Below are 16793 nucleotides of genomic sequence, written 5' to 3'. Positions count from 1 at the left end.
ACATCTCTCAATAGGAAAACTTTCTTCAAGGTTAGTTAGAAGAAGGAGATCTATAGTATTTAGTAATCCTTATTCTGGCCCTCACCTTTTCTCTTTTGATGTGGACTTTGTATTCCCACTCTAGTCCAGCCTTGTTCACTTACAATCAAAACAAATCACTTTCCATGACTTCTGCTATTTATTTTTCTGCTTTGTGTATTTGGTTCACAGTTTTTGTTAATTTCTTTACCATATCTAAGTTACATTATGCCTTAGAATATATAGCTATATATACTCCTTAAGCTTTAAAATTGTATATATACTATAAACACTAAATAGAGTGTGAGCTGAGCAATCAGCTGAACACAACTTGGTAGTAACCTGGATCAGGTGGTGTACCGTCCTAGTGTACCATTCAATAAGGTGGCAGTGTACCATGTTCCACACCTGCATTGCTAAAATGTCTGTATGGAGCTGTGGCTTTAACACAGTTGGGGCCTATACTTGTGGTGGCAACCCTTAAACTGAAGGTGAACAGAGGGCCATCAAGCTAAAAAGACCTTTTCAAGGGTGGTAGGCCAAGTGGAATGCAGCTTTGGCAGCCATGTTGGTCTTAAACTGATTTTTCCAAACTGTTGGGGTGTTTGTGTCTCAGAAGGTGGAGTAGGTTGTAGTTTGAAGGTTAGTGGTTAGTGGTTTGATCACTGGCTGCTCCAGTCTGCCAAAGTATTTTTGGGCAAGATACTGAATTCTGAGTTGCTCCCAATGCATTCATCAGAGTGTGAATGTGTTTGTGAAGTTTAGATAGAAAGCATGTAGACACTAAACAAAATATGCTTGTATGAATGTGTGTGAAGGAGTGAATAAGCCTGCTGAGAAGGGGAAAGCGCTGCTCTGCTCACACAGTATACAGTGATAATGGGATGCTGCTGCATTTCCTCAATCCAATTCCCATATTGGGAGAAGTCTGCGGACTAGGCAAATAATGTGCCAATCACTGGAGTAGATAATTAAACAACCCTGCCACTAAGAAGTTGGGTCAAATGAAGTTCACATTGAGTTTCTTAATGCCCCGGATATTGTGGGCCTGACCTAGGTTAGCTGACACACACCTCTGCAACATTACATGGACTGGTACCTCAAGATTGGCTGGAGGGTGTATTCCAATATACTTAAGCCTCCCTGGGAAGGTCTGTTCCAGGGTACTGAAGAAGCTACCTCCATTTGTCAAACCCCATATTCAATAGCAACAGTTTGGTTTGCATCCTGGTTGCAAAATACTATCAGACTTAGAGTCAGCCACTCAGCCAGGTCACAGCCAAGAGGTTAGGGTTATCAGGTTTGGTGATTTCAGGATGTTGTCTCTGCCTTTTGCTGATGTTGTGCTTTTGACTTTACCAAGCCACGAACTCCAGCTTACACTAGAGTGGTTTGTAGTTGAGCGGGAAGTGCTTGGGATGAGAAATAGCACCTCCAAGTCTGAAACTATGAGAGGGTCGTGGCTTCAGACTGGAAAAAGATGGACACTCCAGGTTGGAGAGAACTTGCTGCCCCAAGTTCTAATGTGGCGTTCTAATGTTACTGTTTTGTTTAGAAGCAAGGGGAAAGGGAGAAAGGTGTAGTGAGTTAATTTGACATCTAACTAGGATGTCTCTTTGGAGCCACCTAAGGTCATGTCCTGCTGGAAGCTCCGAGGGAGTCCTAGGACATGCTAAAGGCAATATACTGGAAAAGTTACCTATGGAGAAGGATGTCTGGGTGCCTCTGCTTAGACTGAGGCCTCTGTGACCCAGACTTGATACTGGATAATTGGTTGAAGTTGAATGCAAAAACATACCATCTTTTTTGTCTCCCCTAAATATGAAGAAAATATTTTATCATTCACTAGAAAAAATTGAGATAATTGTATCAGGAAGAGCATTCAATGTAAAACCTGTACTCAAAAACAAATATGTAGATCACAAATGGATGCTTGTATATATTTTTGTGTCGTCTTGGTAAGACGCTGATAAAAAAAAGTATGCTACTATATAGTTTGTTTGTTTTTTGTTGTTTTTGTTTTTTGTTGTTTTACTTATTTTTCCAAAAACAAGAAGAAAAAATAATTGTCAGATACACAAAGCAGAGTTTATACAAGGGCTTACAACACAAGACAAAAAAGAATAAGACAGAAAGACCTGAAGAAAAAGCTTTAATGCCGTGCAGCGATGAGGATGAGAGGGTTAGTAGACAGGGCGGCTTGAAGGATGAGTGGGGTTGACGAGGTCAGACTGGGTAGCTGGAGCACCTTTATTTTGGGGTTTTCAGTAGTTTTTCTTCTTCGTGAGTTCACAAAACTGGTCTTCAACAATGTATTTGAAAAAGATGTAGAAGGAGCTTTAGTTTTATTTTTTTCTAGTGTACTGGAGAAAAGATATTCAAGGACAATTTATGACAGAAATAATAGTTTGAGCATTTCGGGAACAAACCATCTGCATGGCCTTTCAGAATATGTTGAAGTTTGTTGCAGATTACCTGCTCACTTAAGATACATATACACACATGGGCATTAGGTAGTTTATACTATATAGAGCTACTGATTATCACTTAATTTAGTGCGTGACTGTGAGTATCTTTTTTGTCACTCTTTCAACATAATGGCCTGACCTAAACTGTCTGGAATTGAATCACTTTCCTAAGTGGATGGAGGGGCTTTCCATGTGTTCTTCTGTGTTGTTTATGACTCATAACTCTCTCGTGTACTGTTTTTAGATAAGATACGTGCTTGGATTAAACACAGATTTGTTTTATTTTAGAAGAAATCCTGGTCATTACGACTAATTGAGGGTCATCATCCATAGCTAGGAGTAAGATAGCTCAAGATTATAAGCAGTCTAAAGGACTTACTTGAATATGCTCTGGGAAATAATTGTCGCCTTTCTCATTTGCATTTCACTGAGATAGCTGCAACTTAAGACTTATAATGACAGTACCTCTATAGCGATGAATGCTGATGGCAAGCTGAGCAGAATAAGCATATAGAAACAATCTTACAGCAGGATATAGAGTGGAGTGCACTCATGACATGATTGACTTTACTGCTTTTTCAGAAGAGTACTATATATTTCCAGTGTCTATATATGGAGTTGTAATTTCTGTAAAATAAAATTTCTACAGTATTTTAACAGACTTACTTACTAACAACATGTTATAGAGAAGCAATCAAAAGCAGTTTGACCAACTGTCTTATAGATTATAGAATTTCTTTTTTCAGTTGTTCCAAAAAACTCTAATAATATATTTAACCTTCCAAAAAGAAACAATTATTGCAGAGTGTAAAGCATCCTGCTGAATTGGATATTGGTTATTAGATATAATGGATCATGTCATAGGGTTGTGTGTGAAAATTTAATGATCACTTCGCATTGTCCCCTCTTTGACAGTGTGGGAGCACAGCATATTCTGCACACATAAATTCAATATCATTCTTCCTGCTTCACTCTGTCTCCTTTTTCATTTCTCTCCATCTCTCTATCTCTCTCCAGCATAGTTTATATACCGATGCTCATTATGACTGTTGTTATGACAGCCTCCCTTGCACTTACATGCACACACCCGCTGCAGTTATTCTGGTGATTTACAACCTCTTTCCTCCACAAGAGAGATGCACTATAACTGTTTTTGAGGGGAGCTTTATGTTCACTGTAAACTAGCCACAGTGGCACCTCCACAGGGCCTGTCCTGCTCAGCAAACCACAGCCTCCTCAAGCAGATCGGTGTGCAATAATAGGCTCTCAGGGATGACAACTGAAACATTCACTCAGTTTAATAACCAAACCGCAGGCCATTTAACACCCTTCTTTTTCCACCAAGGCTGTCCTTTATTTATTTATTTTTTTACACTATTTCTAAAGAGTATTTCAAATTCAAAAAGTGGACTTTGCCTTGTGGGAATTGTGGCTTTAAATGAAGTTTTTGGGCAGTGGCACAGTTTTGTTTTGTTTTTTGTAATGTTGCCTCTGTGCACCATTGGAGTGGATATTTAATCAAAAAGATACAATTTTAACCTATAAATCAAAAGCATTGAATTAACTGTTTACAAATTATAATCAAATTTACACATAATCCCAACAGTTCAGAGTCCTATACCTAAATGATCAGACTATGCAGATGAAACATCTGTTCATTGGAGCTCTGAATTTGAGCGTGAAAGAAATCACGATGAAAGTATCATCAGTGTCGTCTCTGTGTCGGCCACAATATTGTCATTGTGCAAATAGATATGGACCTAACTGTGAGTGCAACATAAGATCGAAAAAGTTATTATGTAGTGCAAAGAATTCTTTAAGAATGGAAAACCTGTAGAGAGTTGTAGGTAAAAATCACGGTTCTTTTCTTGTATTCCTTTATTAGTCAAGACTGTAATGCCACAAGAAGAGCATACACATTTATAACACATTAACAGACCCTTGTGTACAAACTGCAGTTCTACAAGGAACATTTGTAAAAAGGTGCAACACATAATTGAAATGTCATTTTCAGTGTCCAGACAAAAACATCTGTGTGTTTGTGAGGAAGAGGTACAAAAGCATTCCTATTGTTCCATGTATCACATGAATGCTTTTGTGTGATGCTGTGTCTAATAAGGGCATCAGAGATAGTATAGGAGGGGAACATTTCAACAAGCATCTCTTCAGTCACACGTGCTGTGGTGCATAGCATGGCAGAAAGAGCAGAGTGTGAGCTGTTACGTAACCTCCAATCCGGGACAGAAATGTTGCAAAGGCAGCACGTGCAGTAAAGGATCTGTTGGCGCAAGACTGAGGCTACCCAGAAATTAGATGACTATAGTTATTTACTGAAAAGACACAATAAAATATTTGTTTTAATTTTAATGTCTCTTTAACGTTGGGTTTTAGCATCTCTTGTTTCCAAAAGTCTTCCAACATGGTATTAAGCCTCCTAATGAACTTTTAAATGGAGATGCAGAAGTAAGGTTTCCCATTATTATTATTTTATTATTTTTTATCATAAATTAAGTAAATAATGTACATTCTTGATTTATTGCCAGTAAGGTATTATGTGGATGAATCCATGTAAATGGCACAAAGACTATAATGAAATTATATGAAATGGGTGTTTACACAATTCCAAACTATGTGTGACCCTAAATTTACCAGTGTCACTCTGTTCCTATTCCAAGTCTAATTATAGTATTGGATGCTAGTATTGCCACTCTACTGTTTATGTCTTGAAAAACCCAGTTCCCAAACTCATGGTTGTCAGCACCCAAGCCAAATAAGGTACAAACAACAACAACATGACAAAACCGATTTAAGTCAGACAGCGGTTTTACTCTGAAAGCTGCTCCCATTTTCCTGACTCCATACAGTCGATATCCAAGCCTCTAGTTCCCAAGGTGCTGTTGGATGTCAGATCTGTAGCCAACAGGCATACTCAAAAATGCATGTTCAGCCTCTTTGCCAGGAAGTGGATGTGCCAGTCATGACAAAAAGTTCCCTGAGACAGCAAGTTTGTTTAACTTAGTTTTTCATGGATGATTGGTAGGCTTCTTACTGCAGTAAGCTACATGAGCATCTGACTGCTGGCTTGACTATTTTTAACGTGCCCCAGATTTACCAACAGGGAATTTTCTTGCAATTTATCACACTTCTTGTATTTCTTTTTTTTTTAAATAAATTATTAAGCTGCTCTATGAGTTTCAGGTGATGTGTGCACTGTAGATCAGATTTCCTTGTACATTTATTCATATATTCATTGCCGGTTACTGGCAGCATAGTTTCTACCACAAAAGTACTGTACTACTGCTCTATACTGTAAAGTACAATATAGAATGATACTGTATTATTACAGCGGTAGATGTTTTTCACATCTACCGCTATGACTTATGGGTTTATTTTGACAAAACCAGTTTTTTACTGACAAATCCTCATGTTCAGTTTTGCTAGTGTACAGAGTTTGATCATTTATTCACCTGCTAGGCCACAAGGTCAGCTTTAATACAACATAAGTGGAAGGAAGCTGCAATGTTAGCTATATAAAAATATAAGATTAAATAATACAAATAAATAGTTCAATAGACTGAGCTGTGGACAATGCTGTGCAGTGTTGTATACAAACTTCGTGATAAACAATTGCATTCATAAATAAACAAATTGAGCATACTGTGCTTCCATAACTGCAGCTCATATCACCATTTCTCTTTTTTTTTTCAGTAACATCCTACAAGTTGCATGTTCTGTGTGATGTAATGTTGGTGTCAGTATTTACTGTAATGTTGTATTATCGTCATGACATTTTACAGACAGAGCAAGGTGATAGCAAGCCTAAATTAGCTGTGACAGAAATCACAGTCAGTGCTTGCTGCTCTTTGAATTTAAATGCTAAGATCACAGTCAACATCCTGGCTCACATAGTAGATTTGAGGGATTTATTTGATCATCTTTTTTTTTAAGGTTTGCTAATGTAGTTGTTTTTGCAGTGGTACATTTCCTGGCACATTACCCCACTAATTGCAGAAGTGAAATAAACAGTCAGCAGTAATTTGCATTGCACTCCATGCACCCTCAACCTTGAATGCTTGTAACAGGAACTCTCTTATCAAAACATTGCTTCACAGCAGAACTACTGCCCAAATCCAAAAGCCAGTGGCAGAAAAAAAAGGAATACCATTCAGCTTAATTCAGGTCACACGTAGAACTACAATGATCAAAATGTATAGAATTTATTAAGGGTTTTAACAAATTTTGAACTAAAGAAGAGCTCAGCTTTCCTTTGATAAACTGAGCCCTTAGTTGTGTGGTAGGCAGGTGAGCTCTCTGTCTCATTACTAACAGATACTGTTGTTTCTAGATTTCCACGTCTTAGGAGAACATTAAGCAAAAGCCAAAATCCTTTCCTGTTAGTGATTTCTGCAACTCGAATACATTCTGTGAGAGAGTGCGCTTTCTATACATTTCTTCATTTGACTTGACTGCGATATCTAGCGTTCCACTTTTGGGCTGAGCAAACAGTAGATGGGTGAATATGTTATGCAAGCACAACACAGCAAACCCAAACAGTTCTTAATCCCAGAAAGACAGCCACTGTCAAAGGAAATAGAGCATGTAGGAAATACTCGGTAAAACTTATTTTTTGAGGTTGCTTGGAGGTTATTTAGATTTTTCTCAAATATGCGGTCTCTCTTGCTTTGTCTTTCTCTCTCTCTTCTATGTATGAGTCACATGAGTCAAAAATACACAAACACTCGCATTAAACCAACTGGACATGCCACTGACATGTGCTATACTCCACAGCCATACTGACAAAAACATAAACACACTTACACACCAAACACGAGCCATCTTTCTCCCTCGCTCTCTTCCTCTCTCTGACACATACACACTCTTTCACACTATCTGTCTTAACCTCATGTTTCTATGAACAGAAGGAATTCCCAGTTGCTTTGTACTGAGGGTTTTTTGGCCTGTAGTGCTACTATTTCATTTGCTTTAAAGTGAACTTCATCCAATATTGAAGCCTGTCTAGTCTGGTCTAATCTAGGAGTTTGCATAAGTAAAGTCTTACAGACCAGCTGTGTAAAATGCTTGTTTTTGGGGGGGAAGTAACCACCTCTTCTGTTGTTTTTCTCCACCTCTCTGTTTTATTCATCTTTCCTCCATGCTTCCCCAACTCCTTTCCTACCATTTTATCTTTACCCTCTATTTTCTTGCTCTTTTCTTTTCTCTGTCCTCCTTTGCCCGTCTTTGTGCACTTGCAGGACTACACATTGACAATGTACTTCCAGCAGGCATGGCGAGACAAGCGGCTGTCCTACTCTGACATCCCCCTCAACCTGACCTTAGATAACCGGGTCGCTGACCAGCTCTGGGTGCCTGACACCTATTTCCTCAACGACAAGAAATCGTTTGTCCATGGTGTCACAGTAAAAAACAGAATGATCCGACTGCACCCAGATGGTACCGTATTATATGGTCTAAGGTGAGATTTTAATCTCTTAAAATAACATTTTTGTCAACACAAGAACAAGAACTAAAATGTTATATGCACAAATGCTGCATGACCTTGGTAACAAATAATGACAAACATGTTGCACAAGAATTGTGTTCTCTTTTACTTCATGTTGTCAAACAATTCACACTTAATCCTTGTCAGCATACTTTCTATTTTAAACATCTTGAAAACATCCTGGAAAAAAGAAAATCTTGCAGGTGAGGTAACAGTGAGACAACCATTGCTGCACTGGACCAAGTCAGTAATTAGCTCATTAGAGCCAGATGAAGAAAACTACTGATGGGAGGTGCAACATTCCCCCTAAGCAAAAATGATAATGTTGAGGAAGTGACCTACTTGTGTCCTCATTTAAAAGACGTCTGCACATCACCAAGCCAAGCCTCACTAAAGGCTTGTGTAACACTAAATTCAAGTCTTTTGCATGCTCTCTGCATAATTTACCTCACCACCAAGTATAAAAAGCAGATGTACTTAGAATAGCTGTAGGTGTAAAGCCTTGAAAGTTCATCTGAAATTAAATTACTTTTTTGTTTCTTTCGAGATCCAGGGACGTTCAGTACTAACATTGCTCATTTGAAGGCTGATTAGATAGTCAGCTGCAGCACACTGAACTCTGTAAATGTCATTTCAGTTAGTTTAGATCTTGTTCTTCAATACCACTGCTAATAAAACCGTTTCTGTTGTTGCCTTGCTAGCTACGCCTTTCTGAGCACATTGGGGTTTTTTTTCCCGTTACCCCAATGTTACTACATGTCAACTAGATTTGCACAAATGATGTTAGATTACTTTTTCTTCCTAACAATAGTTAAACATTTTCACGATCAAAGTAATTTTGATGGGGTTGACTAACACTGTGAGATGATTAAATATTTAAGCCATTAAATTTATTTAACCTACTGAAACTCAAAGAGCATTAGGTGACAAATTATGAAGTATGATTGGTAATTTTTGCTGACAATGATGCTGTACGCGTTCAGCAGGATACTTCTCTACCTAAAAAACACCACAACTTTTGCAACGTTTTTTAAAACAAACTTTTAGGAGGGCAACTACTTTAAATATCTCAATGGTTTTTCTCCATGCAGGTATTTGATATGATAATATGACATAACCTAGCTCTTTCCCAGAGACCCGAAGCAGAAATCCTAGTTGCACTATATAAATTGATTGATCATTCCACTGAGTTTCAACCTCTCTGAGTTAACATGATGACCATGCGTTTCTTACTCCTCACTGATGTCTCATCATTTCATTTTGTAAATAGGCCTCTTATGCCCAAAGTCTATAAAATGTTATTGAAAATCATAACACTTTAATGGCTACCATGACGATGAACCGGATCTGCTCTGGGACGGTGAAATTTAATAGAGATTGAGAGAGCACAAGACAAAGGATGAGAGATGTGTTAAGAAGAGGATTAAAATGGAATCTTGCTATTGTATTTTTCTGTGATACTCTTCATTGCTGTTGTTGGATAAAGTGGATGGAGAAGGAAGAATAAGACATTTTTTCTGAGATGAAGAAATGGAAGAAGAAAGCACTATGTGGAAAATTCTAAATAATACATTGTCTTGTGCTAAAATCAGAATAATCAACAGTCAATTTTCATGGAAGAAATCCAAAGCTCTTATGCAAAAAAGGGAAAATGAAAGAAAATGGGATAAAAAAAAAAAACAACATACACAAGCTTTAGAGATGTATTGTTATATTTGTGAATTTGTCTATAAATACTCTAAATTTTGTAAGATTTTTTTCAAATGTTATGCCACATTGCATTATAGAGGACCTCCACTTTAACAATCCAATCACGTGGCCAATCATGAAAGAAAATCAACAAAATCATTTGTTCTTTTCAGCTAGGGAGATGGCTCAAAAAGGTTGTCTAGAGATGTTCGGGGTCAGGATGACTTTACCTGTATGTTCCCTGACCCTGAAGGTGCACAAAGGCTGGAGAGAATTCTCCTTTTCAAATTTTTTGAAGCATGGTTGAAGAACTAAATAGCAAATTGATCAAAGAGCCAAGAATAAACTCAATATAATTTTAAAATGCTTTGAGTTTCTGCTGGTAGGGTTTTTGTTTTGTTTTTTAATTATTTATTCAATAATTTGTGTGCTTGAGTGGTCAGTACGGATTGCAGCCCAGTGTCTCCAAGCATGTTTAACTGCAGGTTGTTAGAGCTGCACCATCAGATAATCCACTTCTCCTCCTTGTTTTGGCAGATGAAGTGATAATTATGAGCACTGTATCATCAGCAAATTTCAATGGTCTGATCGTAGGGTTCACTTAGCTACACTTCTTAGGTTATTATTGTTTTGTTTGCCCATCATATACTATCAATTGCTTGATTAATTATGCAGAGCAAGCTATATTTGCAAAATATATCACTAGTAATCTTTTAAAAGTGTAGTGTAAGAATAATAAAAATATTTTAATTGACAAACCTTTCCTTTATAATTGGGAGGAAATGTTTTCCTTTGTTTGTTTTTAATTCATTTGTATTTAACAGTTTTGGACTGATATATTTCTCATTTATACTGTCTTATCTTGCACACAGTTCAATAAACTTTTCATATAATGGACACCTACCAGATTTAAACTTTGATGGATCGAGCAGCAGCCAAAAAGTCTCTGTTGCTTCAAAGCCAAAGTGCTTCATGTCTAGAATGTCTAAAGTGAACAAAACCCAACAGAAGAAAGCTCGAGGCAGTAGCAGATTGTGAAGGTCAGATTATACTGAGATAGAACTCAAATAGTACAAATCATTCTTGTGTCAGGTCATCCAAGTTAAATGTAAAATGAACAGCTATCAACACACTGATGCAATATCCAAATGGGGGAAAAAAAATCCATAATCACACGAAAAATGGGTTTGAACGTTTCCCATCCACTGAAGAACTTGACACAAAGTGCAAATATTACTTTGGATGGAGTAGGATTAGACTGAAATTGGGGGAAGAAATCCATCACCTTTGACACTCAATATCATGTAAGTAGGATGACCAGATTTTTGCAAATCCTAAATTGGGTCATGGAATCTTGTGCAGGTCAGTGAGTGCTCATAAATCCACACAGCACATGCAGATACAGCATATTAATGCCCACTGAAGACCTACTAAAGCTGTGCAGTTATTCAATTTATTATGTTAATAAATTCAATTAGACTACAAAAATGTGTAGACACAAGCATGCATTAAGATGAAATTCATGCAAGTGGAAATTCTTGTAGTCTGACATCAATTAAAAATATTTGAATGAAAAAATGTAACAATAATGCATAATAAAATCAGGACGAAAACATAGTGGCACGATGGACTATCAGCTTCTCTAGAACGTGCCCTCTATCTCTACAGCTCTATTTGGATAAATGGTTTAGAAAAATGGATAGGTGGATGCAATTCAAAAGATTAGATTTAGGTTAGACTGGAAGCAGTCTGAACTAAGTCCATCATATATCTAACAAAACCCGTGACAGATTAATAAATTTTGGCTATTTTGTTATTATAGGCGCATAAAGCTAAAACAGCAATTTCAGGCTTTGTAAAGGCTTTTGAAAGATTTATTTCTAGATGAAAACAAGCGAGGTGCAGGGACTTCTGCAGTTTTGGCATATGAAGTCACAGGATGACCAAAATAAATATCCCTACAACCATGTTCAGTGACCTGTGGTGTTTCAGGAAGATGTACTGTCACAAAGAAAAATGTTTTGAAAATATAATTAAATGTAGCATCTGCAGATGTTTTAGAACTAAACCCACAATTGTTGCAGCTTTCAAGAAAAGCTAAAAGCTAAAATTGACTCCAGGGCAAATATTACCTGTGCAAAAGCAAATATAAAATAATAAGACTGCAAGCATTTTTGGGCTGAGAAACCAAAACAAGAGTTGGTGTTTTGACTTTGTTATATATAGGGAGTATTTGTTGGTAGATAGGGTGTTTATCACTGAAAAATACCCACCTTTAAACCCAGCTTTAGGAGAGCTCTTAGCATACACAACTAATGCCTGATTGAGAATTAACAAAAAAATGTCTTTGAATATTAAGATTAAATGTTAATGTTTTACCTAGAGCATCCTACTTACTATATTTTCATGGACATCAGTGGGTGGAAAGCAGCTGGCTATGGGGAATGATGACTTTCTAAATGCTGTCATTATCTTAAATATCAAATAATGCAGCTCTGGTGCACAGCACATTCACTGTTTCAATGAGCTCTGAGCTCTGCCAGCAATCAGAGTGGAGTATTTTGTTTATAATCACAGAAAATGGCTAGACTACAATTATGCAGGGGTACTCCTTTCCAAGTACAGTGCAAGGAACATTTACGATATTTTTCACTGAAAACCCCAAATAAAAGGGACCTACTTCTCTGAGTCCTACTATTTTTTTTTATGTATGTATAATTTAACTGTACTAAATTATAATGTTTTTGTACAATTGATTATTTGTTATGTTTTTGACTGTAAAAGTTCAAATGTTTCTGTTGCAACTACTATAAACTAAGACCAGCATAAATTGAGTACAAATAAGTGACTGAGAATATTTAAGTAAAAAACAAAAGTAAATCATTGCAACGCATTAATCACTCATATTTATTGTGATTGTGACCAACAGCCCGCACATTTCTTTGGCCTGAAATCCAGTCTCTTCCCTTAAAGCTACTTGGCCCTGATTTGACCTCACAAGTTAGATCAATCCAGCAAGCCAATCTCTGAGCACAGCTTGAAAAATATGGAGGGTCACTGCAGGTGATGCAACATATGGGACTTAGTGTGGTTGGCAGCTTTTTCAGGGAATGTTTTTTTTTTTTTTTTAGCAACCAGGGAGCGTAAGCAGACTGAAAAATGTGGCTTTGCATCATTTAATGGATGGAACAACTGGGGGAAATGAGAGGGTAAATGGAGAGCAAGACAGCAGTAAACATAGGCAATCTGATGCACACTTCTACAGTGTAACAGCTACGTAACATGCTCACACATTACCTCATACAAACATGCATAACCTTTATCTTTTCTAAAAGCCCTGCCAGAGGCTTGTGCTCTGAGTTCTACACCGGTGACTCCGACTTGACACAGAGATCAGAAAGTTGCCGAAAAGTAACCGGCAATTTACTCCTTGGTTAAACACATGGAAGCCACAGAGCCCCATCACCAGCAGTAAATCCATCAGTGTGAAATAAATGCTGACAAAGACAGGGGACAAGAGAGAAAGAAAAGGAGAATCTATCTAAACCTCTTAGGCTCAAAAAACCTCACCGTCACACTCTGTGGGGTGGTAATCCCTGAGGTGTGTAATATGAAACAGCATGTTAATGTTAGAACTCTTCCCTTTGAACTTCTTTACTGGCATTAGAAGGAAATGTTATGATAGACTGCTCACTGTCTCTCTTCACATCCTCTGTCCTAAAATATTCTTTCTATGGCTTTGTTTTTATTATTTTACCTCAATTTTTTGAATAACTAAGTAAATTACAACATTTCTTTTTCTTAGCAAAATTATTTAAAAAGTAATACTTAAAAGTTTATCATAAGAGCTGTCTGATCTTATTTTACTATACCTGTAAAGTAATAGTAATGTGTAATATTAATATTGAAATTATAAGTAACATTAAGTAATCTCCTACTTTTTTTTTTTGTATTTGCTTTAAATGGGAAAAAGCTGGGGAAAAGATGGGAAAAGCCTGAGACTGTAATTGTCGCTATGTGGCTGTGAAAATTAGGTGAACCAATGACTCCACAATTTCAAGATTTAAGTGTCACACTTTCTATTGGCAGAGACTTTCTTTTTCTTTGTGTATATTCTGGCTAACAATGATAGGGAATTATAATATTATGTAATCTGAACAACAGGAAACATGCATACTGTACGTTAAATGGTGGAGGTCCAAGAATGGAACCTTGAGGAACTCCACATTTAAGTGTTGTTTGTTCAGATTCGGTACTGTTCAATTCAATTTAATTTTACGTAGGGCATTGCGATATGACCAAAATCTCATATCCCAATATAAGACATTTATTGTGCCGACAACGATATATAGATCACAAAAATTTTAAATTTTCTGTAAATTCTGTGAATCTCGGCAGCTCTACTTCCGTAAAGTGTTTTCAGCTGGGCGTCGTGTACCTGGAGTCGAGTGTTACATAAGTTGAAACAGCTGCAGTTTTCTCTGAGTATTTTTTTTTTTTTACCTGATGGCTCCTTTTAGCTTCTCGTCTGTAAACACTGTGCATACTATTTCACGTGATTCGGTTTATTTTGAAAAATCTCAACAGGATCTTCAGCTTTATTGTGAAAGGTTTATGTGGAAAATAAACAAGCAGACGGCAGAGCCACGCGATGGTTTTACCGTCATTGTTGCTAACGACAACGCATAAAAACAGTCGCTTGTCCGTCTGTAGGGTGATTATATTAAGTATAAGAGAAAGAGAGAACTTTAAGAAATTCTACAGTGACCATCAAAACGATGAAAAATATTGCCGTAAACAGTTTATTTTGCGACTCCATTAAACAAACAATAGCGTAATATGAAACGATAGACGTTTTCATATCGCCATCTGATATATATCGTTATATTGAACAGCCCTAATTTTACGTATACGTTACCATAAACACAAAAGCAGTCACCTCAAGATTCTTTATATTGTAAGGTAAAAACCCTGCAATATCAGAAAGACAAGCAATCACACAATCCCTACGAACAAGCACTTGGGGACACTGGGAAGGAAAAACTTCCTTTTGAAGGGAAAAAAAAACTCTGGAAGAACCCGGCTCAGAAAGGGCAGCCATTCACCACAATCTATTGTTGGTGAGGGGAGAGAAAGAGAGAGGAGAAAAGAAGGGAGTGGAAGAGAGTTTAATAATAACTAATGATTAAATACAAACACAGATTTGTAAACATAGAGAGTGAAGAAGAAGTGCTCAGTGCAGCATGGAAAGCCCCAGCAGACTAGTCCTACTGCTGCATAATGGAAGGATGGTTCAGGCTCATCTGATCCAGCTCTAACTATAAGTTTTAAGCCAGATCTTTAAAACAGTCTCCTGACTCTGAACTTGGAGCTGGTTCTACTGAACAGGAGCGTGAAAGCTGAAGGTTCTGCCTCACGTTTTACATTTAAATACCCTAGAAGTCACAAGTAGGCCTGCAGTCTGAGAAAAAATATCTATTGGGATGATAGGCTACTCTGATATGAGTCACAATATAGGTGATATATGGTCTTTATAGTCCCTGACAGTACTGCAGCATTCTGGAGTAACTTAAGCATTGCAGGGAGATTTTAGAACAACATGATAATAATAAATGAATTACAATAGATATCCTAGAAGCAATAAATGGATGAACTCGTTTTTCAGCATCACTTTGAGACAGGATGTTTTTGTAATTTGAGAGATCCTGCACAAAAGGAGAGCAACAAGTGTCTGGTTAGACACTTACACTGGTAGGCATCACCTTGTTTTCTACCACAGTTTTTTACCATTACCACTGTTTTTATGTACAAATACCTCAGTTTTACCTGATTTTAGAAGCAGGAAAGCTTCTAAATTCATCTTCTTTATGAAAGCTGCTTGTCACTGGCATTGTATACAATGCCCATTCGCACTCCTTTTTTTGCCTTTTATAGTCGAAACTATGAAATGGAAACGCAGAGGAGATTCTTGAAAAGTAATCATAGCACTGTTGTGTTCGTTTAACCAGGCTTGGGTTAAAAACATAAAATCAAGATCATTTTTTGTAATATATTACTTTATAAATTAAATGCATTAGCTGTGCACTCTGAGTACACTTGGTTAATGCTTTTGATCTTGCCACATAGGATCACTGTTTAGACAAGTGGCATGGAGTCTGTCTCATCTATGATACGCATCTGATTGGTGATGTGTGTAACCACTGCTGCGTAATATATCTTCAATTTGGCTCAGCTTCAGTGTGGAACGTTGACCAGTGAGTGAGTTCAGGCCAAGCCACCTGTCACAGCCAGGTGGCTTGGCTGCAGGTTGTTACAGGGACATCCTCTGGAAGCTTTGGATAATAGGGTGGATGGAGTTAGTTAAGGAGGAAGGAGCATATTCTGTCTGACTATGTATGGTGTCCTGCCTATGTATTCTGTCCTTGTTGCGACTTGAGGCGACTGTTGTTGTGATTTGGCGCTAAATAAATAAAATTGAATTGAATTATTCACAGAGTTTAATTAGTATTAGATGTTCCAAGAGCAGGACATAGATTGGCAGCAAGTATCTTGGAGTGATCTTTACAGTTCCAGAATAAACTGAAGTTGTCAATAAACTTTATCCAATAGGTGAGACATGCTGAAGTTAACAAGGTGTTTGAACTAAGTAGTCTCCTAAAAGATCCTATTCCCCTCTCCATGGTAGGAAGTGGGCCACAGAAGAATAACTGATGTGATGGATGCTCAGTTTAAGTGAGGCAGGGATAAGTTCTTTAATAATAAAAATAATCTTTTAGGTCTTCCTTTTTAAAACGTCCCATAATCCAGCAAGTGGAGCATAAAAGGAGAATATTGTCTCCAATTCCGCTGTTAGCTTCTTTGCAGACATGTTGTCAGTTATTGGATTTTGTTTTAATATATTTGCCATAGACACAGACTATGGGATGCCTCTTAGGTGTTAGTAAAATCTTGTAACGCTGGTGCATAATTGTTTCCAAATCTTTGCTTACAAATAATATCATGTAATGTTGATTATATCCTTAATTTGAACGTCCATTAATCTTTCTGTGTTTGTATAGTAGGTGTTTATAATTTATGAATATAAATGTATTGGCATTATAGTGGCTGTTTGAATAATG

General features: G+C 37.2%; 1 protein-coding gene across 1 annotated transcript in view; it reads left to right on the top strand.

The window, feature by feature from the left end:
- gabrb2b (gamma-aminobutyric acid type A receptor subunit beta2b) overlaps positions 1-16793 on the top strand; it is a 56178-nt gene that overhangs the window by 19038 nt on the left and 20347 nt on the right. The window contains exon 4 of the mRNA XM_005727751.1: positions 7739-7959. Coding sequence (XP_005727808.1) covers positions 7739-7959 — 221 coding nt within the window. The remainder of the gene's footprint in view (positions 1-7738; positions 7960-16793) is intronic.

The sequence above is a fragment of the Pundamilia nyererei genome, unplaced genomic scaffold (genome assembly GCF_000239375.1).
Source record: "Pundamilia nyererei isolate P.nyererei 1_Seehausen unplaced genomic scaffold, PunNye1.0 scaffold00026, whole genome shotgun sequence".
NCBI lineage: Eukaryota > Metazoa > Chordata > Actinopteri > Cichliformes > Cichlidae > Pundamilia > Pundamilia nyererei.
This window is presented reverse-complemented; position numbering and strand designations above follow the sequence as displayed.